Source organism: Oryx dammah, unplaced genomic scaffold (assembly GCF_014754425.2).
Source record: "Oryx dammah isolate SB20612 unplaced genomic scaffold, SCBI_Odam_1.1 HiC_scaffold_23, whole genome shotgun sequence".
NCBI classification, from domain to species: Eukaryota; Metazoa; Chordata; class Mammalia; order Artiodactyla; family Bovidae; genus Oryx; species Oryx dammah.
The window spans coordinates 43,810,694-43,834,305 of record NW_024070207.1 but is presented as its reverse complement, the minus strand read 5'-3'; the positions used below and the strand labels follow the sequence as shown (position 1 = coordinate 43,834,305).

Here is a 23,612-nt window from a genome sequence, read left to right as displayed (position 1 = left end):
GGATTTCTTTGGAAGGAATGATGCTAAAGCTGAAACTCCAGTACTTTGGCCACCTCATGTGAAGAGTTGACTCATTGGAAAAGACTCTGATGCTGGGAGGGATTGGGGACAGGAGGAGAAGGGGACGACAGAGGATGAAATGGCTGGATGGCATCACTGAGTCAATGGACGTGAATCTGAGTGAACTCCGGGAGATGGTGATGGACAGGGAGGCCTGGCGTGCTGCAATTCATGGGGTCGCAAAGAGTCGGACACGACTGAGTGACTGAACTGAACTGAAATGAACTGAACTAAGAACTGGCATGTTCAAATAAATACTTTTTAAAAAAGGAAATGACTATCAGGAATTTCCACAATGCAGCCAGAACCAAGCACACAGAGCCATTTCTGCCATGCACTGGGCACCACAGAAAGACAGTCTTAAATTCTGAGGACAGTGTGTCAAAATTGAAAAAAAAAAAAAGTGGGATTGAGACTTCAATTGAGGGCTAATCCAAGGGAAAGAGGAGCCCAGGGTACCCATCTTACAATACCTTTCTATATTTGTGTGTGTTTGATTATGGTTCCCATCCAAGTGTGTGCCTGTGTCCAACTCTTTTTGACCCCATGGACTATAGCACTTTAGGCTCCTCTGTCCATGGAATTTCCCAGGCAAGAATACTGGAGTGAGTTGCTACTTCCTCCTCCAAAGGATCTTCATGACCCAGGGATTGAACCCACATATCCTGCATTGGCAGGCGGATTCTTTACCACTGCACCAGCTGGGAAGCCCATCCAAGTGACCAGATCTACACTGTTGTTTTTGTTCAGTCACTAAGTCTTGTCCAACTCTTTGCGATCACATGGACTGCAGCATTCCAGGCTTCCCTGTCCCTCATCATCTCCTGGAGTTTTCCCAAGCAGATCTAAGATACCTCCAAAAGAGGTATATATCTCTAAAATGCAATAATAATTACAAAAAAATCAGTTATTATGTCGCACATTTATTTACTATTTTTCAAGTAAATTGCCTCGAGATGGATAGGTCTAATCTCAATAGTGAAAACTTCAAGTGGAGTTTTCCTCTACCAGGTTCTTAAATATGGTTAGAATATAATAGTTGTTAGAAGTTTGCTTCTTCTATATAGGTGGTACTTTTTTGTTTTTTTCCTGAGGCCTTAATTATTTTGGGAGGTTTTATAGATGGCTTCCTTGCATTTTATATTGCACATAATAGTCATCTCCTTGTCACTCTCATCATCACTGTTACATGTTATGAAATAGCTATCATTCATGTTGCCATACAGTGCATTATCTTTGGGCTCTGTCTTGTGAAATGACGTGTAAAAGTGTTTCAGTTCACGTGAAAAATCTGGAACTCGAACATGCTTCATATTCCTTTCTGAAATATGAGTGATGAATAGCTCAGAAGAAGCACTGCAAACAAGGCATTTTTCCATGTAGCACGACAAAAATTCACTGGTTGAGGCCTAGATAATATTTCTGCACTATCTTCACTAGCCGGGCTTTTTAGTTTACAATGTCTCTGAAGTTTGGTCAGTTTTGCTACGCTTGATTGCTCAGGGATGCTTTGACTCTTTAGATAGGGTGGAGAAGAGATGGCCCTCTTTGGATAGGATGGACTGACCTGACTTGACCTGATATGCTTATGGGCATGAGCCTGCCTATGTGCCTTTTTTGGACTGCGTGTTCTATGCAATTTTTTCTGGGGGAGTGATCCTAACTCTCTTTTGGGAGTTGATGACTTGGATGGATTTTTTTGACTTGAGGGCCTGACTAACTTTTTTGCTCTTGAAGGTACAGAGGCTTTTTGTGGACTTGAGGGCCCAGATGATTTATCTATACTAGACAGTACGGGTTGTTTTTCTGGATTGCCTGGATCAGCAGTCAGTAGCTTTGAGTCAGTGAATGATATTTTAGATGATGTGGATGATGCCTCGGTGATGCCTTCTTTCTTGACCCTGAAAATACAGAAGATTTGGAGTATTACAATTTAAATCAGGAGAGTACTCCTGCGATCACCGGAAAACATGGACTATTGTGTCAGTTTAGACTTCTGTTTTTTTTTTTTTTTTGGCTCTAGCAGGAAAATTGAACACAGAAAGAAGTCGAGTGTGGTGAAAACCATGACTCAGGTTACAGATTTGAACTCGTGTTGAATGCTTTTTCTTTTTCTTAATTTTGCTGTTTCAACCACAATAGATAACCATGTAGTCATGTATGGAATGACACAAACTTGTTTCAAATCTACTGTTGAGAGGGAGAGAAAGAATTTTATCTATTCCAGAAATTAAACTTTTTATAAAAAATCCACAAGTTGATATGCAACTGAGGCACAAATATCACAACTTGTCACATAAAAAAGTCTTTAAACCAAATTGATTGTTTTCCTATCATATTTGCACCATGAAATTTTGTAACCATTCTTATTTATCCTCACAAGATTACTCTAAAACCAAAGGAATAGAACAGTGGTATATTTGGTCACCAGTTCTTGGATTGGGAAATTTTTAGGGACCCAGTATGTCAGAGCCAGCGTGATCCTCCTACATGAAAGGCAGGGACTAGGGTCACTGAACACCATTAATAATTTTTCAACGTTATTACATCTTAAAATGATAGATTACCCAAAATGTGTTACTATATTTGGAATGCAGAGACCCAACTCCTTCTCTCTCCCCTGAGAAGATTTTAATTCTGTCTTATTTAGATAGTCATTCCCTCTTTTTCTAGACTCAATTTAGAATGAATTTATCAGCCTGGGATTCAACTGAACCATGAATAGGAGATAGTTTTGGCTAAAGTTGATAATGTACTTGAGATCATTTAAGAGCTTCATTTAAGTGAACATATCCAACCCACAAGATGTTGGTAGCTCTTTTGAAGTCTAAAGTTAATGTTAAGTAACCATAACAACAGTGAACCAGTCTACGTGTATGTGCATGAGTGTGTGCAGGCACAGGCATGCATGCACACATTCCCCCACACCCCCCCGCCAACCCTGCCCCTTGAATTTTTAATTCATGGGTGTAAGACTTATGTTGCTGCTTTGGAAGTTATAGTGAAGAACCGAATGTGCACCCCACACCCCACCTCTTTTATTTTTAATTCAGAGGTGTAAGACTTACATTGTTGCTCTATGGGATTCCTCACCCACACGGATATACTGAATAAAGAAATAACATCTGATAATAAAGCTGATGATGAGGATAACAGTTAGGACAATGAGCAGATATTGCCTTATTCCCTGCATTCTGCCTTGCTTGGATTCAGCATGTGTAGATACTGTGAAAGAAAATGTATCATCAGAACATGTCCTACGTAATCAAGTTTGCTTCCATTTTGATGGGGTTTTGTTACTATAGGTCAAAGTCAAATCTCATCAATTATTTCTTTAAGCATGATAAGTGTCCACTGTCATTTTCCTCCCTCTGTCATGTTCCCAGTTAGCCACAGTCTAGAAGCCAAATCTTGGAGCTATCTCTGGCTAATCAGTATAATTACCTAGGTTACCCCACATTGTGGTTTGTTCAACTCATGACCTAGGTTTTTGAGCGTGTGAATTCACTTGAGTGTTGATGTGTGTGTGTGAATGTGTATGTTGGGAAAGAGCATGGTACAAGAAAAAAACGTTCTTGAAATGTAGTATGTGTTAGGTACCATGCTAGATTCATTCACATAGAATTTTCTAGATTGGCTTGTGGGAGTGGGGGCAGGGGTTGGTGGATTAGGTGGGGAAGGGGAATGAAAGAGGACAATATGGCTGTACTCTTTATGTTTCAATGTTGTTTGGAATTTTTACACGAAAGTAAAACTCTCAGATGTTGTCCTAGAAATTCTCAAAGACCTACTCATAGTAACCTAGAAGAAAGAGCAGATTTCTTAAACACAGTTAGATTGTCTAATTAAGTACTTGAATGTATTTAAAATAATAGATAATAATTTCTCGCTTTTAAGGTTAGGGACATACCTGCAGAAGCAGAGCCATTACTTTCGTTTCTATCTAAACAACTATTTGTCCAAATTGATAAAAGGAGGACATAAATCAAGAGATTCGTGTCCAGGACTTTGTTGATAGGTTTTATTTGCCAAGGAAACTGCTGAATTTAACATGGCTCAGCTTGTTTTAGGGGGCTATGACTTCATAATCATTCTATGTCATATCCTGACAGCATAATCTCACCATGGAGAGACATTAGCTCCTGTGTACAAATATTATGAAAAGATTTTTAATCACTTACTTCTCCATTGCATCAAATATTCTATCAAATTTGAATCAAAAAGTTTGAGACATTATTAAGCACAGAAGGCAGAGAAAATGGGTTAGCTCTAGATACTGAAGAACTACTTTAATTTATTAAGGAGGTACCTTACAGCCCTAGAGTAGTTATTGTGTGTTATAGAGGTTATACACGTAAGGAGCTACCTCACATCCAAGGAGTGGCTGCTGTGTGGGCACAGGAGGGCAAGGAGGAGTTACTCCACCTTCAAGGTCAAGAGGGGTGGCCATGAGGAGATACCCCTCGTCCAAGGTAGGAGAAACCCAAGTAAATGGTAGGTGTTGGGAGAGGGCATCAGAGGGCAGACACACTGAAACAATAATCACAGAAAACTAGCCAATCTGATCACATGGTACACAGCCTTGTCTAACTCAATGAAAATAAGCCATGCTGTGTGGGGCAATCCAAGACAGGAGGGTCATGGTGGACAGGTCTGACAGAATGTGGTCCACTGGAGAAGGGAATGGCAAACCACTTCAGTATTCTTGCCTTGAGAATGCCATGAACAGTATGAAAAGGCAAAATGATAGGATACTGAATGAGGAACTCCCCAGGTTGGTAGGTGCCCAATATGCTATTGGAGATCAGTGGAGAAATAACTCCAGAAAGAATGGAGGGATGGAGCCAAAGTAAAAACAATACCAAGTTGTGGATGTGACTGGTGATAGAAGCAAGGTCTGATACTGTAAAGAGCAATATTGCATAGGAACCTGAAATTTCGGTCCATAAATCAAGGCAAATTGGAAGTGGTGAAACAGGAGATGGCAAGAGTGAACGTCGACATTCTAGGAATCAGCGAACTAAAATGGACTGAAATGGGTGAATTTAACTCAGATGACCACTATATCTAGTACTGTGGGCAGGAATCCCTCAGAAGAAATGGAGTAGCCACCATGGTCAAAAAAGGAGTCTGAAATGCACTACTTGGATACAATCTCAAAAAAGACAGAATGATCTCTGTTCGTTTCCAAGGCAAATCATTCGATATCGCAGTTATCCAAGTCTATGCCCCAACCGGTAATGCTGAAGAAGCTGAATTTGAAGACCTACAAGACCTACAAGACCTTTTAGAACTAACACCCAAAAAGATGTCCTTTTCATTATAGGGGACTGGAATGCAAAAGTAGGAAGTCAACAAACACCTGGAGTAACAGGTAAATTTAGCCTTGAAGTATGGAATGAAGCAGGGCAAGGGCTAATAGAGTTTTGCCAAGAGAATGCACTGGTCATACCAAACACCCTCTTCCAACAACATAAGAGAAGGCTCTACACATGGACATCACCAGATGGTCAACACCAAAATCAGATTGATTATATTCTTTGCAGCCAAAGATGGAGAAGCTCTATACAGTCAGCAAAAACAAGACCAGGAGCTGACTGTGGCTCAGATCATGAACTCCTTATTGCGAAATTTAGACTAAAATTGAATAAAGTGGGAAAATCACCAGACCATTCAAGTATGACCTGAATCAAATCCCTTATGATTATACAGTGGAAGTGAGAAATAGATTTAAGGGACTAGATCTGATAGACAGAGTGCCTGATGAACTATGATGGAGGTTCGCGACATTGTACAGGAGACAGGGATCAAGATCATCCTCATGGAAAAGAAATGCAGAAAAGCAAAATGGCTGTCTGAGGAGGCCTTACAAATAGCTGTGAAAAGAAGAGAAGCAAAAAGCAAAGGAGAAGAGGAAAGACATAAGCATCTGAATGCAGAGTTCCAAAGAATAGCAAGAAGAGATAAGAAAGCCTTCCTTAGCTATCAATGCAAAGAAATAGAGGAAAACAACAGAATGGGAAAGACTAGAGATCTCTTCAAGAAAATTAGAGATACCAAGGGAACAGTTCATGCAAAGATGGGCTCAATAAAGGACAGAAATGGTATGGACCTAATCGAAGCAAAAGATATTAAGAAGAGGTGGCAAGAATACACAGAAGAACTGTACAAAAAAGATCAAGACCCAGATAATCACGATGGTGTGATCACTCATCTAGAGCCAGACATCCTGGAATGTGAAGTCAAGTGGGCCTTAGAAAGCATCACTATGAACAAAGCTAGTGGAGGGGATGGAATTCCAGGTGTGCTATTTCAACTCCTGAAAGATGATGCTGTGAAAGTGCTGCACTCACTTCAGTTCAGTCACTTAGTGGTGTCCGACTATTCGCGACCCCAAGAATAGCAGCACATCAGGCCTTGCTGTCTATCACCAACTCCTGGAGTTCACTCAGACTCACATCCTTCGACTCAGTGATGCCATCCAACCATCTCATCCTCTGTCGTCCCCTTCTCCTCCTGTCCCCAATCCCTCCTAGCATCAGAGATTTTTCCAGTGAGTCAACTCTTCGCATGAGGTGGCCAAAGTACTGGAGTTTCAGCTTTAGTATCATTCCTTCCAAAGAAATCCCAGGGTTGATCTCCTTCAGAATGGACTGGTTGGATCTCCTTGCAGTCCAAGAGACTCTCAAGAGTCTTCTCCAACACCCCAGTTTAAAAGCATCAATTCTTCAGCGCTCAGCCTTCTTCACAGTCCAACTCTTACATCCATACATGACCACAGGAAAAACCATAGCCTTGACTAGACGGACCTTAGTCGGCAAAGTAATGTCTCTGATTTTGAATATGCTATCTAGGTTCATCATAACTTTTCTTCCAAGGAGTAAGCGTCTTTTAATTTCATGGCTGCAGTCACCATCTGAAGTAATTTTGGAGCCCCCAAAAATAAAGTCTGACACTGTTTCCACTGTTTCCCCATCTATTTCCCATGAAGTGATGGGACCGGATGCCATGATCATCATTTTCTGAATGTTGAGTTTTAAGCCAACTTTTTCACTCTCCACTTTCACTTTCATCAAGAGGCTTTTTAGTTCCTCTTCACGTTCTGCTATAAGGGTGGTGTCATCTGCATATCTGAGGTTATTGATATTTCTCCTGGCAATCTTGATTCCAGCTTGTGTTTCTTCCGGTCCAGCATTTCTCATGATGTACTCTGCATAGAAGTTCAATAAGCAGGGTGACAATATACAGCCTTGACATACTCCTTTTCCTATTTGAAACCAGTCTGTTGTTCCATGTGCAGTTCTAACTGTTGCTCCTGACCTGCATACAGATTTCTCAAGAGGCAGGTCAGGTGGTCTGGTATTCCCATCTCCTTCCATAGTTTATTGTGAGCCACACAGTCAAAGGCTTTGGCATAGTCAATAAAGCAGAAATAGATTTTTTTTTTTCTGGAACTCTCTTGCTTTTTCCATGATCCAGTGGATGTTGGCAATTTGATTTCTGGTTCCTCTGCCTTTTCTAAAACCAGCTTAAACATCAAATGCCAGCAAATTTGGAAAACTCAGCAGTGGCCACAGGACTGGAAAAGGTCAGTTTTCAGTTCAATCCCAAAGAAAGGCAATGCCAAAGAATGCTCAAACTACCGCACAATTGCTCTCATCTCATATGCTAGTAAATAACGCTCAAAATTCTCCAAGCCAGTCTTCAGCAGTATGTGAACTGTGAATTTCCAGATATTCAAGCTGGTTTTAGAAAAGGCAGAGGAGCCAGAGATCAAATTGCCAACATCTGCTGGATCATCAAAAAAGGAAGAGTGTTCCAGAAAAACATCTGTTTCTGCTTTATTGACTATGCGAAAATCTCTGTCTGTGTGGATCACAATAAACTGTGGAAAATTCTGAAAGAGATGGAAATACCAGACCACTTGACTTACCTCTTGAGAAATCTGTATGCAGGTCAGGAAGCAACAGTTAGAACTGCACATGGAACAACAGATCGGTTTGAAATAGGAAAAGGAGTACATCAAGGCTGTATATTGTCACCCTGCTTATTTAACTTCTATGCAGATTAAATCATGAGAAACGCTGGGCTGGAAGAAGCACAAGCTGGAATCAAGATTGCTGGGAGAAATATCAATAACCTCAGATATGCAGATGACACCACCCTTATGGCAGAACGTGAAGAGGAACTAAAAAGCCTCTTGATGAAAGTGAAAGTGGAGAGTGAAAAAGTTGGCTTAAAGTTCAACGTTCAGAAAATGAAGATCATGGCATCAGTCCTATCACTTCATGGGAAATAGATGGGGAAACAGTGGAAACAGTGTCAGAATAATTTTTTGGGCTCCAAAATCACTTCAGATGGTGACTGCAGCCATGAAATTAAAAGACGTTTACTCCTTGGAAGAAAAGTTATGATCAACTTAGATAGCATATTCAAAAGCAGAGACATTACTTTGCCAACTAAGGTCCATCTAGTCAAGGCTATGGTTTTTCCTGTGGTCATGTATGGATGTGAGAATTGGACTGTGAAGAAAGCTGAGTGCCAAAGAATTGATGCTTTTGAACTGTGGTGTTGGAGAAAATTCTTGTGAGTCCCTTAGACTGCAAGGAAATCTTACCAGTCCTACCTAAATGATATCAGACCTGGGTATTCATTGGAAAGATTGATGCTGAGGCTGAAACTCCAATACTTTGGCCACCTCATGGGAAGAGTTGACTCATTGGAAAAGCCCCTGATGCTGGGAGGGATTGGGGGCAGGCGGAAAAGGGGAAGACAGAGGATGAGATGGCTGGATGGCATCACCCACTCGATGGACATGAGTTTGAGTGAACTCCGGGAGTTGGTGATGGACAGGGAGGCCTGGCGTGCTGTGATACATGGGGTCACAAAGAGTCGGACACGACTGAGCAACTGAGCTGAACTGAACTGAAATGATAGAGGTTAATCATCCTAGGGTATAAGTTTGTAGGAATTTTTCTTACTTAAATTAAGATTTTGAATATCCCTCAAGCTTTTTATTGGGCTTCTATTGATCTAAAGACTCTAGCTTTTTAGAGCTAAAGACTTTCAGTTCAGTTCAGTTCAGTTCAGTTGCTCATCATGTCTGACACTTTGCAATCCCATGAACTGCAGCATGCCAGGCCTCCCTGTCCATCACCATCTCCCAGAGTTCACTCAAACTCATGCCTGTCGAGTCGGTAACTCATGCCTGTCGAGTCGGTGATGCCATCCAGCCATCTCATTCTCTGTCGTCCCCTTTTCCTCCTGCCTCTAACCCTTCCCAGCATCAGAGTCTTTTCCAATGAGTCAACACTTCGCATCAGGTGGCCAAAGTACTGGAGTTTCAGCTTTAGCATCAGTCCTTCCAAAGAACACCCAGGGCTGACCTCCTTCAGAATGGACTGGTTGGATCTCCTAGCAGTCCAAGGGACTCTCAAGACTCTTCTTCAACACCACAGTTCAAAAGCATCAATTCTCTGGTGCTCAGCTTTCTTCACAGTCCAACTCTCACATCCATACATGACCACCAGAAAAACCATAGCCTTGACTAGACGGACCTTAGTCGGCAAAGTAATGTCCCTGCTTTTCAATATGCAATCTAGGTTCGTCATAACTTTTCTTCCAAGGACTAAGCGTCTTTTAATCATGGCTGCAATCACCATCTGCAATGATTTTGGAGCCCCCCAAAATAGTCTGACACTGTTTCCACTGTTTCCCCATCTATTTCCCATGAAGTGATGGGACCTGATGCCATGATCTTAGTTTTCTGAAAGTTGATCTTTAAGCCAGCTTTTTCACTCTCCTGTTTCACTTTCATCAAGAGGCTCTTTAGTTCCTCTTCACTTTCTCCCACAAGGGTTGTGTCATCTGCATAATGTGGTTATTGATATTTCTCCTGGCAATCTTGATTCCAGCTTCTGTTTCTTCCAGTCCAGCATGGTGTACTCTGAATATAAGTTAAATAAGCAAGGTGACAATATACAGCCTTGACGTTCTCCTTTTCTTATTTGGAGCCAGTCTGTTGTTCCATGTGCAGTTCTAACTGTTGCTTCCTGACCTGCATATAGGTTTCTCAAGAGGCAGGTCAGCTAGTCTGCAATTCCCATCTCTTTCCGAATTTTCCATAGTTTATTGTGATCCACACAGTCAAAGGCTTTGGCATAGTCAGTAAAGGAGAAATAGAGGTTTTTCTGAACTCTCTTCCTTTTTTGATGATCCAGCAGTTGTCGGCAATTTGATCTCTGGTTCCTCTGCCTTTTCTAAAACCAGCTTGAGCATCTGGAAGTTCACAGTTCATGTATTGCTGAAGCCTGCCTTGGAGAATTTTGAGCATTACTTTACTAGCGTATGAGATGAGTGCAATTGTGCGGTAGTTTGAGCATTCTTTGGCATTGCCTTTCTTTGGGATTGGAATGAAAACTGACCTTTTCCAGTCCTGTGGCCACTGCTGAGTTTTCCAAATTTGCTGGCATATTGAGTGCAGCACTTTCACAGCATCATCTTTCAGGATTTGAAATACCTCAACTGTAATTCCATCACCTCCACTAGCTTTGTTCGTAGTTATGCTTTCTAAGGCCCACTTGACTTCACATTCCAGGATGTCTGGCTCTAGGTGAGTGATCACACCATCGTGAGTATCTGGGTCTTGAAGATCTTTTTTTTACAGTTCCTCTGTGTATTCTTGCCACCTCTTCTTAATATCTTCTGCTTCTTTTAGGTCCATACAATTTCTGTCCTTTATTGAGCCCATCTTCGCATGAACTGTTCCGTTGGGATCTTTAATTTTCTTGAAGAGATCTGTAGTCTTTCCCATTCTGTTGTTTTCCTCTATTTCTTTGCATTGATCTCTGAAGAAGGTTTTGTTATCTCTCCTTGCTATTCTTTGGAACTCTGTATTCAGATGCTTATAATTTTCCTTTTTCCTTTGCTTTTCACTTCTCTTCTTTTCACAGCTATTTGTAACCGTCCCCAGACAGCCATTTTTCTTTTTTGCATTTCTTTTCCATGGGGATGGTCTTTTCCCTGTCCTCTGTACAATGTCATGAACTTCTGTCCATAGTTCATCAGGCACTCTATCTATCAGATCTAGTCCCTTAAATCTATTTCTCACTTCCACTGTATAATCATAAAGGATTTGATTTGGGTCATACCTGAACGATCTAGTGGTTTTCCCTACTTTCTTTAATTTAAGTCTCTATTTGGCAATAAGGAGTTCATGATCTGAGCCACAGTCAGCTCCCAGCCTTGTTTTTGTTGACTGTATAGAGCTTCTCCATCTTTGGGTGCAAAGAATATAACCAATCTGATTTTGGTGTTGACCATCTGGTGATGTCCATGTGTAGAGCCTTCTCTTATGTTGTTGGAAGAGGGTGTTTGCTATGACCAGTGCATTCTCTTTGCAAAGCTCTATTAGTCTTTGCCCTGCTTCATTCTGCATTCTAAGGCCAAATTTGCCTGTTACTCCAGGTGTTTGTTGACTTCCTACTTTTGCATTCCAGTCCCCTATAATGAAAAGGACATCTTTTTTTGGTGTCAGTTCTAAAAGGTCTTGTAGGTCTTCATAGAACCGTTCAACTTCAGCTTCTTCATCGTTACTGGTTGGGACATGGACTTGGATAACTGTGATATGGAATGGTTTGCCTTGGAAACGAACAGAGAGCATTCTGTCGTTTTTGAGATTGCATCCAATTACTGCATTTCAGACTTTTTTTTTTTTTTTTACCATGGTGGCTACTCCATTTATTCTCAGGGATTCTTGCCCATAGTAGTAGATATAATGGTCATCTGAGTTAAATTCACCCATTCCAGTTCATTTTAGTTCGCTGATTCCTAGAATGTTGATGTTCACTCTTGCCATCTCCTGTTTGACCACTTCCTATTTGCTTTGATTCATGGACATAACATTCCAGGTTCCTATGCAATATTGCTCTTTACAGCATTGGACCTTGCTTCTATCACCAGTCACATCCACAGCTTGGTATTGTTTTTGCTTTGGCTCCATCCCTTCATTCTTTCTGGAGTTATTTCTCCACTAAAGGCTTTCTGGCTAGTGAGTGATATGATAAAATTTCCATTTTAGAAAAACCCGTCTGGCTGTTGTATGGGTACCAGAATCCTGGGGTTGAAGTAATTTAGGTAATTAGAAGGCTGTTTCGTCCAGCTGATAGAGGATGGTGGCTTGAAGCAGAGTGGTATAGATGGAGAGTAATCAATGCATTTGAGGAGTTTTGATGTGGTTAGGACTTGAGGAAAGGCAGGCCATGGGGCATGAAGGAGAAAGAGGTAGCAAGGATGATTCATTGCTTCAACAAAATCATTTTGGATATCTATGAGACAGGAAGCCTTGTGTTAAGAAGGAGGATTCAAACAATCACGGCCCCTGCATTTAAGATTTGGAAATCTAAGGGGAGAGACAGTCACAGAAATAATAAATCACTAAGTTATGTAATGGGGCTTCCCTGGTAGCTCAGCTGGTGAAGAATCTGCCTATGATGCAGGAGACCAAAGTTTGATTCCCGGGTCAGGAAGATCGCCTGGAGAAGGAATAGGCTACCCACTCTAGTATTCTTGTGCTTCCCTGGGGGCTCAGATGGTAAAGAATCTGCATGTAATGTGGAAGACCTGGGTTCAATTCCTGGGTTGGGAAGATCCCCTGGAGGAGGACATGGCAACCCACTCCAGCATTCTTGCCTGGAGAATCCTCATGGACAGAGGAGTCTGGCAGGCTGCATTCCATAGGATTGTAAAGAGTGAGACATGACTGAGCAGCTAAGAAGCAGCACAGCACAACACAGAAAAAGTTATATAATGGGCTTCCCAGGTGTCGCTAGAGGTAAAGAACCTGTCTGCCAATGTAAGAGATGTGGATTAAATCCCTAGGTTGGGAAGACCCCTGGAGGAGGGCACAGAAACCCACCCCAGTACTCCTGTCTGGAGAATCCCATGGACAGATGAGCCTGGCAGGGTACAGTCTGTAAGGTCACACAGAGTCAGACATGACTGAAGTGACTTAGGATGCATGTACCCTGGGTGTGAAATGTCATATGCAGGCTGTGATGTTGCAGGATACAGTGCCACAAGAACATGCAAAAGGACTGTCTCTTCAAAGTGGCAGTCATGTATGGATGTGAGAGTTGGACTATAAAAAAAGCTGAGTGCCAATGAATTGATGCTTTTGAACTGTGGTGTTGGAGAAGACTCTTGAGAGTCCTTTGGACAGCAAACAGATCCAACCAGTCCATCCTGAAGGAAAGCAGTCCTGAATATTCATTGGAAGGACTGATGCTGAAGCTGAAACTCCCATACTTAGGCCACCTGATGTGAAGAACTGACTCTTTTGAAAAGACCCTGATGCTAGGAAAGATTGAAGGTGGCAGGAGAAGGGGATGACAGAGGATGAGATGGTTGGATGGCATCACCGACTGAATGGACATAAGTTTGAGTAAACTCTGGGAGTTGGTGATGGACAGGGAAGCCTGGTGTGCTGCAGTCCATAGGGTCACAAAGAGTTGGACACGACTGTGCGACTGAACTGAACTTCAAAGTGGGGACTCCTGGATGAGAATACCCTTGATCTGATGTGGGGTTTTGTGTGTGTGTGTGTGGTTATTATTTTCTGTTTATTATTTTCTCTGTGTAAAGTTGCACAGAGTCGGACATGACTAAAGTACTTAGTATGCACATATGCAGGGTGTGTAATATTGTATGCAGGGTGTGTAATATCATATGCAGGCTGTGATGTTGCAAGATACAGTGCCACAAGAGCATGCAAAAGGACTGTCTCTTCAAAGCAGGGACTCCTGGAGATTACCCTTGATCTGAAGTTGGTTTGTGTGTGTGTGTCCAGTGTTTATTTTCATTTATTTGTTTTTTTTTTAAATTATTTTATTTGGAGGATATTTACTTTACAATATTGTGATGGTTTTTGCCACACATTGACATGAATCAGCTAATCATTGATTAGTTCTAGTAATTTTCTGTTGGTGTCTTTAGGGTTCCTTATGTAGAGGATAATGTCATCTGCAAACAGTGAGTGTTTTACTTCTTTTTCAATCTGGATTCCTTTTACTTATTTATTTTTTTAATTCTCTGATTGCTGTGGCTAGGACTTCCAAAACTATGTTGAACAGTAGTGGTGGAAGTGGACAACTTGGCTTGTTCCTGATATTAGAGGAAATGATTTCAATTTTTCACCATTGAGGATAATGTTTGCTGTGGGTTTGCCATACATGGCTTTTATTATGTTGAGGTATGTTCCTTCTATACCTGCTTTCTGGAGAGTTTTTTTTTTTTTAATCATAAATGGGTGTTGAATTTTCTCAAAGTTTTTCTCTGCACCTATTGAGATAATCATATGGTTTTTAATCTTTTGATTTGTTGATATGGTGTATCACATTGATTGATTTGTGAATATTGAAGAATCCTTGCATCTCTGGGATAAAGCCCATTTGGTCATGATGTATGACCTTTTAAATATGTTGTTGGATTGTGTTTGATAGCATTTTGTTGAGGATTTTTGCATCTATGTTCATCAGTGATAGTGGACTGTAGTTTTCTTTTTTTGTGGCATCTTTGTCTGGTTTTGGTATTAGGGTGACGGTGGCCTCATAGAATGAGTTTGGGAGTTTACCTTTCTCTGCAATATTCAGGAAGAATTTGAGTAGTTTAGGTGTTAGCTCTTCTCTAAATTTTTGGTGGAATTCACCTGTGAAGCCATCTGGTCCTGGGCTTTTGTTTGTTAGAAGATTTTTGATTACAGCTTGATTTCTGTGCTTGTGATGGGTCTGTTAAGATCTTCTATTTCTTCCTGGTTCCATTTTGGAAGGTTATACTTCTCTAAGAATTTGTCCATTTCTTCCAAGTTGTCCATTTTATTGGCATATAATTGCTCATAGTAGTCTCTTATGATCTTTTGCATTTCTGTGTTGTCTGTTGTGATTTGTCCATTTTCATTTCTAAGTTTTATTGATTCAATTCTTCTCCCTTTTTTCTTGATAACTCTGGCTAACGGTTTGTCTATTTTATCTGTCTTCTCAGAAAACCAGCTTTTAGTTTTGTTCATCTTTGTTATAGTCTCCTTCGTTTCTTTCTCACTTCTGCTCTGATTTTTATGATTTCTTTCCTTCTACCAACTTTGGGGTTTTTCTGTTCTTCTTTTTCTAGTTTCTCTAGGTGTAAAGTTAGGTTGTTTATTTGATATTTCTCTTGTTTCTTGAGGTAGGCGTGTATGACTATGAACCTCTCTCTTAGCACTTCTTTTACCTAATACCATAGATTGTGGGTTGTTGTGTTTTCATTATCATTTGTTTCTATGCATTTTTAAATTTCTTCTGTGATCTGTTGTTTATTCAGTAGTGTGCTATTTAGCCTCCATGTTTGTGTTTTTTTATAGATTCTCCTCCCCACCCCATAGTTGACATCTAATCTTCCTGCATTGTGATCAGAAAAGATGCTTGAAATGGTTTCAATTTTTAAAAATTTACCAAGGCTAGATTTATGGTCGAGGATGTGATCTATCCTGGAGGATGTTCCATATGCACTTGAGAAAAAGGTGAAATCCATTGTTTTGGGGTGAAATGCCCTGTAGTTATAGATTAAGTCTATCTGGTCCATTGTATCATTTAGAGCTTGTTGGTAACTTTCTGTTTGGTTGATGTATCCATAGGTGTGTGGGCTATTAAAGTCCCTCACTATTATTGTGTTACTGTTAATTTCCCCTTTCATAGTTGTTAGCATTAGCCTTACGTATTAAGGTGCTCTTATGTTGAGTGCATATATATTTATAATTGTTATATCTTCTTGGATTGATCCTTTGATCATTATGTAGTGTCCTTCTTTGTCTCTTATCACAGTCTTTATTTCAAAGTCTATTTTATCTGATATGAGTATTGCTGCTCCTGCTTTCTTTTGGTCTCTATTTGCATGAAATGTATTTTCCAGCTCTTCATTTTCAGTCTGTATGTGTCCCTAGGTTTGAGGTGGGTCTCTTGTAGATAGCATATTTGTTATTGTATCCATTTGGCCAGGCTTTGTCTTTTGGTTGGAGCATTTAACCCATTTACACTTAAGGTAATTATTGATAAATATGACCCCATTACCATTTATGTTGTTGTCTGGGGTTTGATTTTATAAACCTTTTCTGTGTTTCCTGTCTAGAGAAGATCCTTTAGCACTTGTTGAAGAGCTGGTTTGGTGGTGCTGAATTCTCTCAGCTTTTGCTGTTCTGTCAAGCTTTTGATTTCTCCTTCATATCTGAATGAGATCCTTGCTGGGTGAGATCCTTGCTGGGTAGAGTAATATTAGTTGTATGTTTTTCTCTTTCATCACTTTAAGTATGTCCTGCCATTCTCTTCTGGGCTGAAGAGTTTCTAATGAAAGATCAGGTATTATCCTTATGGGGATCCCCTTGTGTGTTGTTTTTTGCTTTTCCCTTGCTGCTTTTAATATTTTCTCTTTGTGTTTCATTTTTTTTTTACTTTGACTGATAGGTGTCTTGTGGTGTTTTGCCTTGGGTATATGCAGAGTACATCATGAGAAACATTGGACTGGAAGAAGCACCAGTTGGAATCAAGATTGCTGAGAGAAATATCAATAACCTCAGATATGCAGATGATACCACCCTTATGGCAGAAAGTGAAAAAGAACTAAAGAGCTTCTTAATGAAAGTGAAAGAGGAGAGTGAAAAAGTTGGCTTAAAGCTCAACATTCAGAAAACGAAGATCATGGCATCTGGTCCCATCACTTCATGGGAAATTGATGGGGAAACAGTGGCTGACTTTATTTTTCTGGGCTCCAAAATCACTGCAGATGGTGACTGCAGCCATGAAATTAAAAGACACTTACTCCTTGGAAGGAAAGTTATGACCAACCTAGACAGCATATTAAAAATCAGAGACATTACTTTGTCAACAAAAGTCTGTCTAGTCAAGATTATGGTTTTTCCAGTGGTTATGTATGGATGTGAGAGTTGGACTATAAAGAAAGATGAGCGTGGAAAAATGGTGCTTTTGAACTGTGGTGTTGGAGAAGACTCTTGAGATTCCCTTGGACTGCTAGGAGATCCAACCAGTCCATCCTAAAGGGGATCAGTCCTGAGTGTTCATTGGAAGGACTGATGTTGAAGCTGAAGTTCCAATACTTTGGCCACCTGATGCAAAGAGCTGACTCATTTGAAAAGACCCTGATGCTGGGAAAGATTGAGGGCAGGAAGAGATGGGGGCAACAAAGGATGAGATGGTTGGATGGCATCACTGACTCAATGGACAAGGGTTTGGGTGGACTCCGGGAGTTGGTGATGGACAGGGAGGCCTGGCATGCTGTGGTTCATGGGGTCACAAAGAGTTGGACACGACTGAGCAACTGAACTGAACTATTCTGTTTGGGACTCTCTGAGTTTCTTGGACTTGGATGGCTATTTCCTTCCCCATTTAAAGGAAGTTTTTGACTAATATCTCATGCCCTTTCTTTCTGTCTTCTTCTTTTTGGACACCTATGCTTTGAATGTTGGGGCATTTAATGTTGTCCCAGAGGTCTCTGAGTTTGTCCTCATTTCTTTTAATTCTTTATTCTTTTTTCCTCTGTGCTTCATTTATTTCTACCATTCTATCTTCCATCTCACTTATCCTCTCTTCTACCTTAGTCATTCTAGTGTTGCTTCCCTCCAGAGTGCTTTTAATCTCAGTTATTGCATTGTTCGTTACTGATTGATTCTTCATTTCTTCTAGGCCCTTGTTGAACATTTCTTGCATCTTCTCCATCCTGTCTCTAGTCTATTTATCTGTAAGTCAGTTTTGTTTTCAAGATTTTGGATCATCTTTACTGTCATCATTCTGAATTTTTTTATAAGTAGACTTCCTATCTCTTCCTCTTTTGTTTGGCTTGGTGGGTTTTTATCATGTTCCTTCCCCTGCTGAATGTTTGTCTGGCTTTTCATTTTGTTTAGCTTCCTGTGTTTGGGGTGCCCTTTCTGCAGGCTGGAAGTTCATGATTCCTTTTACTTGTGGAGTCTGCTTCCTGTGGGTGGGGTTAGACCAGTGGTTTGTCAAGGTTTCCTGGTTGGGGGAGCTTTGTGTCTGTGTTCTGGTGGGTGGAGCTGGATCTCTTTCTTCTGGAGTACATTGAAGTGTCCAGTAGTGAGTTTTGGGGTGTCTGTGAGTTTGGCATGGCTTTGGACATCCCATCTTTTAATGTTCAGTGGGGTGTTCCTGTTTTGCTGGAGAATTAGCATGGTGTGTCTTTCGCTGGTACTGTTGGCTCTTGGGTGGAGCTTGTTTCAGAATGGGTATGGAAGCTTTTGGGTGAGCTCTTCTCTATTAATGTTCCCTGGAGTCAGGAGTACGCTGATGTTCTAAAATTCTGGAGTTAAGCCTCCTGCCTCTGGGTTTTGGTCCTCCTCTTACAGTAGCTTCAAGACTTCTCCATCCATACTGCACAGAAGAGAAAATCACTAGGTTAATGAAGAAACAACTCTCCACATCCAGGAACACCCGAAGAGATTCAGAGTTATATAAAGAAGAGAACAGGGATGAAATAGATAGAGATGACCCAGTGAAGAAAAGGAAGAGTCAAAAAGGAAAGAGAACAATCAAGTTCAGTTCAGTTCAGTGCAGTCACTCATTCGTGTCCAACTCTTTGTGATGCCATGGACTGTAGCACACCAGGCTTCCCTGTCCATCACCAACTTCTGGAGCTTGCTCAATCTCATGTCATTCAAGTCAGTGATGTGATACAAGCATCTCACCCTCTGTCGTCCCCTTCTCCTCCTGCCTTCAATCTTTCCCAGCAGCAGGGCCTTTTCAAATGAGTCAGTGCTTTGCATCAGGTGGCCAAAGTATTGGAGTTTTCAGCTTCAGCATCAGTCCTTCCAATGAATATTCAAGGCTGATTTTCTGTAGGATTGGTTGGTTGGCTCTCCTTGCAGTCCAAGGGACTCTCAAGAGTCTTCTCCAAATCCAAAGGTGAAAAGCATCGATTCTTCAGCACTCAGCTTTCTTTATAGTCCACCTCTCTCACCCATACATGACTACTGGAAAAAAACATAGCTTTGAGTAGATGAACCTTTGTTGGGCAAGTAATGTCTCTGCTTTTTAATATGCTGTCTAGGTTGGTCAGAGCTTTTCTTCCAAGGAGCAAGTGTCCTTTAATTTCATGGCTGAAATCACCATCTGCAGTGATTTTGGAGCACAAAAAATAAAGTCTGTCACTGTCTCCATTGTTTCTTCATCTATTTGCCATGAAGTGATGGGACCAGCTGTCATGATCTTAGTTTTTTGAATATTGAGTTTGAAGCCAACTCAACATTATTCAGAGTAATCAAGCCACTATCCAATCCCTAAGTGTTTTCCACAGCCCAGAACACCCAAAGAGATTCATAGAGTTATATAGAATACAGAAGAGGGAGGAAGGAGATAGAGGTGACCCAGAGGAGAAAAAGGAGAGTCAAAAGGGGGTAGGGCAATGAAGCCAGTAATAAAATCCTGAAATGAAAATGGATACTGAAGGTTAGATTCTTAAAGGTACAAAATTGATAACAAATATCAAAAAGCAAAGATTAAAAATCTAGAATAGATGTTAGACTCTCAAAAATACAACATAAAAATTTCAAAACAGAATTGATGACAAAAATTTAAAAAATATTTATGGACTTTTTTAAAATAGGTTTTTTTTTTTTTGGAAAAAATAATCAGTTCAGTTCAGCCATTCAGTCGAGTCTGAATCATTGTGACCTCATGGACTGCAGGAATGGTAGGCTATAAAAATGAAAGTTAAAGGAGTAATAAAGAACTGTATGTTTCTTTAAAAATTAAAAAGTGATAATAGTAAAAATATATCTAGGAATTTCTCTGGAGCTGTTGTGGGCAGTGTGGGGTCAGTTCAATGTCAGGTAGTCAAGCCAGTTTTTGGTTCCCCCTCAAATGCAAGGTTTCAGTATTAACTTCAGGGTTTAATTGGTTGCACCTGTGACTTTCAGGGTGTTTCCCCCTCTCCTTTGTTTATTTTGGCAAGTCTGTTTGCAAGACTCTTCAGTGTCTTATTTCCACCCTACGAAGAGGGGATGAAGGTGGCCACTTATGTAGGCTCACTTGTTCAGTTGTGCTGTGGGAAGGCAGGGACACTGCAAACAAATAGCACTGGCATGTGTTGGGGGTGCTTGCAGTGGATGGATCACACTGGGTTTGACACAGCCCAAGGGGGCAAGTACTTCCACACTGCTCAGGCTCCAAGGTGGGTCCACACTGCTCAGGCTCCAAGTTGGTTTGCAAGGGTACTGTCCCAAGTCGGCCCTGTTTTCATGCAATTCCCAGGTCTAAGCCACTCAGGCTTTCAGACACTCCACAAGGGCACAGATCCAGATGGGCTATGTGTTTTGTGCCCTTTCCAGGTACAAGCCACTCAGCCAACTGGGTGCTTGGTGAGCACACTGTCCCAGGTAGCCCATGCATTTTATGCACCTCTCTGTTCCTGGCTGCTCAGTATCCCAGGTGCATCATGAGGGCACAGTCACAGGTGTCCAGTGTATCTCCTATGTGGAGCTATATAAGGCTTGACACTCCTTGTACTTGTGAACCTTCCAGGATCTCAGGAAGATGTGGTTAGCAACTGGCAGAAGCTCATACATCATAAAACAGAAGTAGTATGTGTGTAATAAATTCAATAAAGACTTTAAAAATTGGTTCACATCAAAAAATCTTAAAGAACTATACAGAATAAAAAGTTACAGTCTTGGCTGCTGGGGGAAGGGCCTCTGCACCAATGGGGCCCAGTCAGCCAGTGGCAGAATCCCAGTGAAGGCACCTGGAAGAGTAGGCCATGAATCTGCAGGCTCGGATGGAAGCCCGGCCTGTCCCCAGACCTCCCTGGGACTGAACTCTGACTGAAAGGGCCTAGCGTGCGTGATGAGGCCAGAGGCAGCCTAGGGCCTTGTGCTGTATGCTCAGCTGTTTTTTTTTTTTTTCCTCCTGGAGCTCGATCCTGGCCTAGGAGTGCTTCCAGCTTCACATTCTGCACCCTTGGCACTTTGGTTTAGTAATGCTGGCAAGGTCTGAGTGGCCCCAATGTGGAGGTGGCACCATGTTTGTTTTTCCACCTGAAAATGAAAGCCTCTGGAGGGGTATACATTCTCTACCAGATTATGAGATTTGCACACTTTCGGACATTCTACTCCCTTGGTAACAGCAATTTCTTGTCGTGAATAGATGACTTTCTACTCCTTGTGAAGACTTTGTTAAGAAGCAAGAATTGCTTGAAGATTCTCTAAACAGACAGTGGTCTAGAAAACTGAAATATCTAGAAAAAGAATAGTGTATATTTTCAGCCAGGTACATTTTTACATTTCTTTTGAGGGCCATGTCTGCTACTGCATCTGATGATATCTTAAGAGGGCTTCCACTCCAGAACCTAGATTCACTTCTTTCCCTATGTCCTCACAACACTATGGTTTTGAAAAGCTATCCTTAAACTGCATTTGCTGGTGTTGGCTCAAGTCTAGACCTACGAATATATGGCTCATTTCAGACTTAACAGTTGTTAGAACTATCAAATGAAATTCACTTTTATGATCAGAATGATTCCAAGATATTTATTCTTTTGACACAATACACCTTAGTTCTGCTATGGCTCTTTATAGTCTTTTGGTTTGAGACTTGGAAAAATCTCAAAAAAAGAGAAAATTCCTTATCATGATCCAATAACTACTTATTGAGCACTTGTCCTGTTCCAAGTAACATGCTAGCTCCTGAAAAAAAAAAAAGGTCACAGTCTTTTCCTTGATGACCCCATTCTTTTCCAATTCTAGAGGTGACGACACAAACATTTCATGGGCATCCCTCAAATATTTTTCTACACATTACATAACTACCAAGTACATGATAGATACAGCCACATAATGAACATAAGTGGGATCATTCCGTGAGTATTGTTTTTCAGAGTTTTAGAAAATTACACAACTACATGTACACTCCTAGTCATAGCAGCATCATTCACAAGAACCAAAAGGTGGAAACAACTCACATGCCCATCAGCAGATGAATAGATAAACAAACTGTAGTATGTGCATATGGTGAAATATTCACCCTTATAAAGGAATTAAATTCTGAGACATGCTATAGCATGAATGAACCTTGAATATAATTATGCTAGGAAAGAAGCCAGTCACAAAAGACCAAATAATGTATGATTACACTTACATGAGCTACCCTAAAATAGTCAAACTGATAAAGATAGAAAGTAGAATGATGGTTACCAGGGACTGGGCAGAAGGGAGGATGCAAAGTTATTGTTTAGTAGATATCAAGTTACAGTTTGGGATGCTAGAAAAAAATCCGAGGATGGATGGTGGTGATGGTTTTGAGTGTATTTATAATGCCAGTGTGAATGTATTTAACACTATTGAATTATACACTCAAAAAGGGTTAAAATGGTAAAATTTAGGTTATATATATTTTACCACAATTTAAAAACTGAGAAAAAAAAAATCACACAACTAGTACCCGAAAGATTTCCTTGTAAGAAAGTCAAAAGTAAAAAGTTGCAGTGTAAAACATAATGAATCCCACTGACCACTTCCCCCCTCCATCCCATTCTGCTCTCCTAAAGTAATTGCTTGCAGACGGTCTGGTGTGTGCTCTGAGTCTTATCTGTGAACTGACATACATTACAGGACAAAGTTCTGGGGGCCAGACTGGGTTAAAATCCTGGCTCTACCATTGACCAACTTGGTGACCCTTGGGCAATTTAGTGTTTCTGTGCTTTAAGTTCTTCACTTGTAAAGGAAGAATGGTAATTGAAGCTTCTGAATGAGGGCCCCGGTGATGATTACATTAGATAATGTACCTAGCACTTAAGTGGTCAAGGAATGTTAGCCTGCTATTGAATGTAGTGTGTTCATCTTTAGGGAATGAGCAAAATAGGCCGGCAGATAATACCTGTGACATTAAAAGCAGAAAGTAAGGACTGAATGAAATTTGAGGTGGGGGGTCAGAAAGGGCAGCAGAAGAACCCAAGAAAGGAAATGAATGGCTGCCAATCAAATCTAGCATCTACCAATGGAACAAAATGTAGAGGAGATACAAGGAAACACAGAGAGAGGCACAGTAATAAAGGAGACTATCATATGCTACTCTCAGTGAAAGACAAATCAAATGGACATGAAGTTATTAAGGAGATAAAAGACGTAAATGAAATAATAATAATAATTGATAGAGTCCATCTTATGGAAATATATAGAACTTTGCACTCCCTCTTATTTTCTCATGAGCATGATTAGTTGTTTTATCTGCTTGGAATGGGAAGTCTATTGTTTTGGAAAACCACTTCTCCCCACCCCAGCCTGGTTCTGGAAAGGGGTAGCAGTCATAGAATCCCTCCTAGCTGGCAACAAGGATGGGCATGTGGCTCAGGCTAGACCAGTAATCATTTCCTATCTTTGGCCATAGTGGTTGGTTTATAGTTGGCCATGTGACTCAGGACAGGTGGACCAGAGGTCTTCAAGGTTTTTCAAACAATTTGGGCTAAGAAGTTCCTTTAGCACCACTGGTGGTAAACCTGATATGGTA

General features: G+C 40.8%; 1 protein-coding gene across 1 annotated transcript in view; it reads right to left on the bottom strand.

Annotated features, from left to right (window-relative positions):
• Positions 1-1,157: 1,157 nt before the first annotated feature.
• LOC120881555 (uncharacterized protein CXorf66 homolog) overlaps positions 1,158-23,612 on the bottom strand; it is a 24,778-nt gene continuing 2,323 nt past the window's right edge. Inside the window, 4 exon segments of the mRNA XM_040265283.1 lie at positions 1,158-1,447; positions 1,450-1,961; positions 3,129-3,285; positions 3,971-4,097. Coding sequence (XP_040121217.1) covers positions 1,158-1,447; positions 1,450-1,961; positions 3,129-3,285; positions 3,971-4,097 — 1,086 coding nt within the window.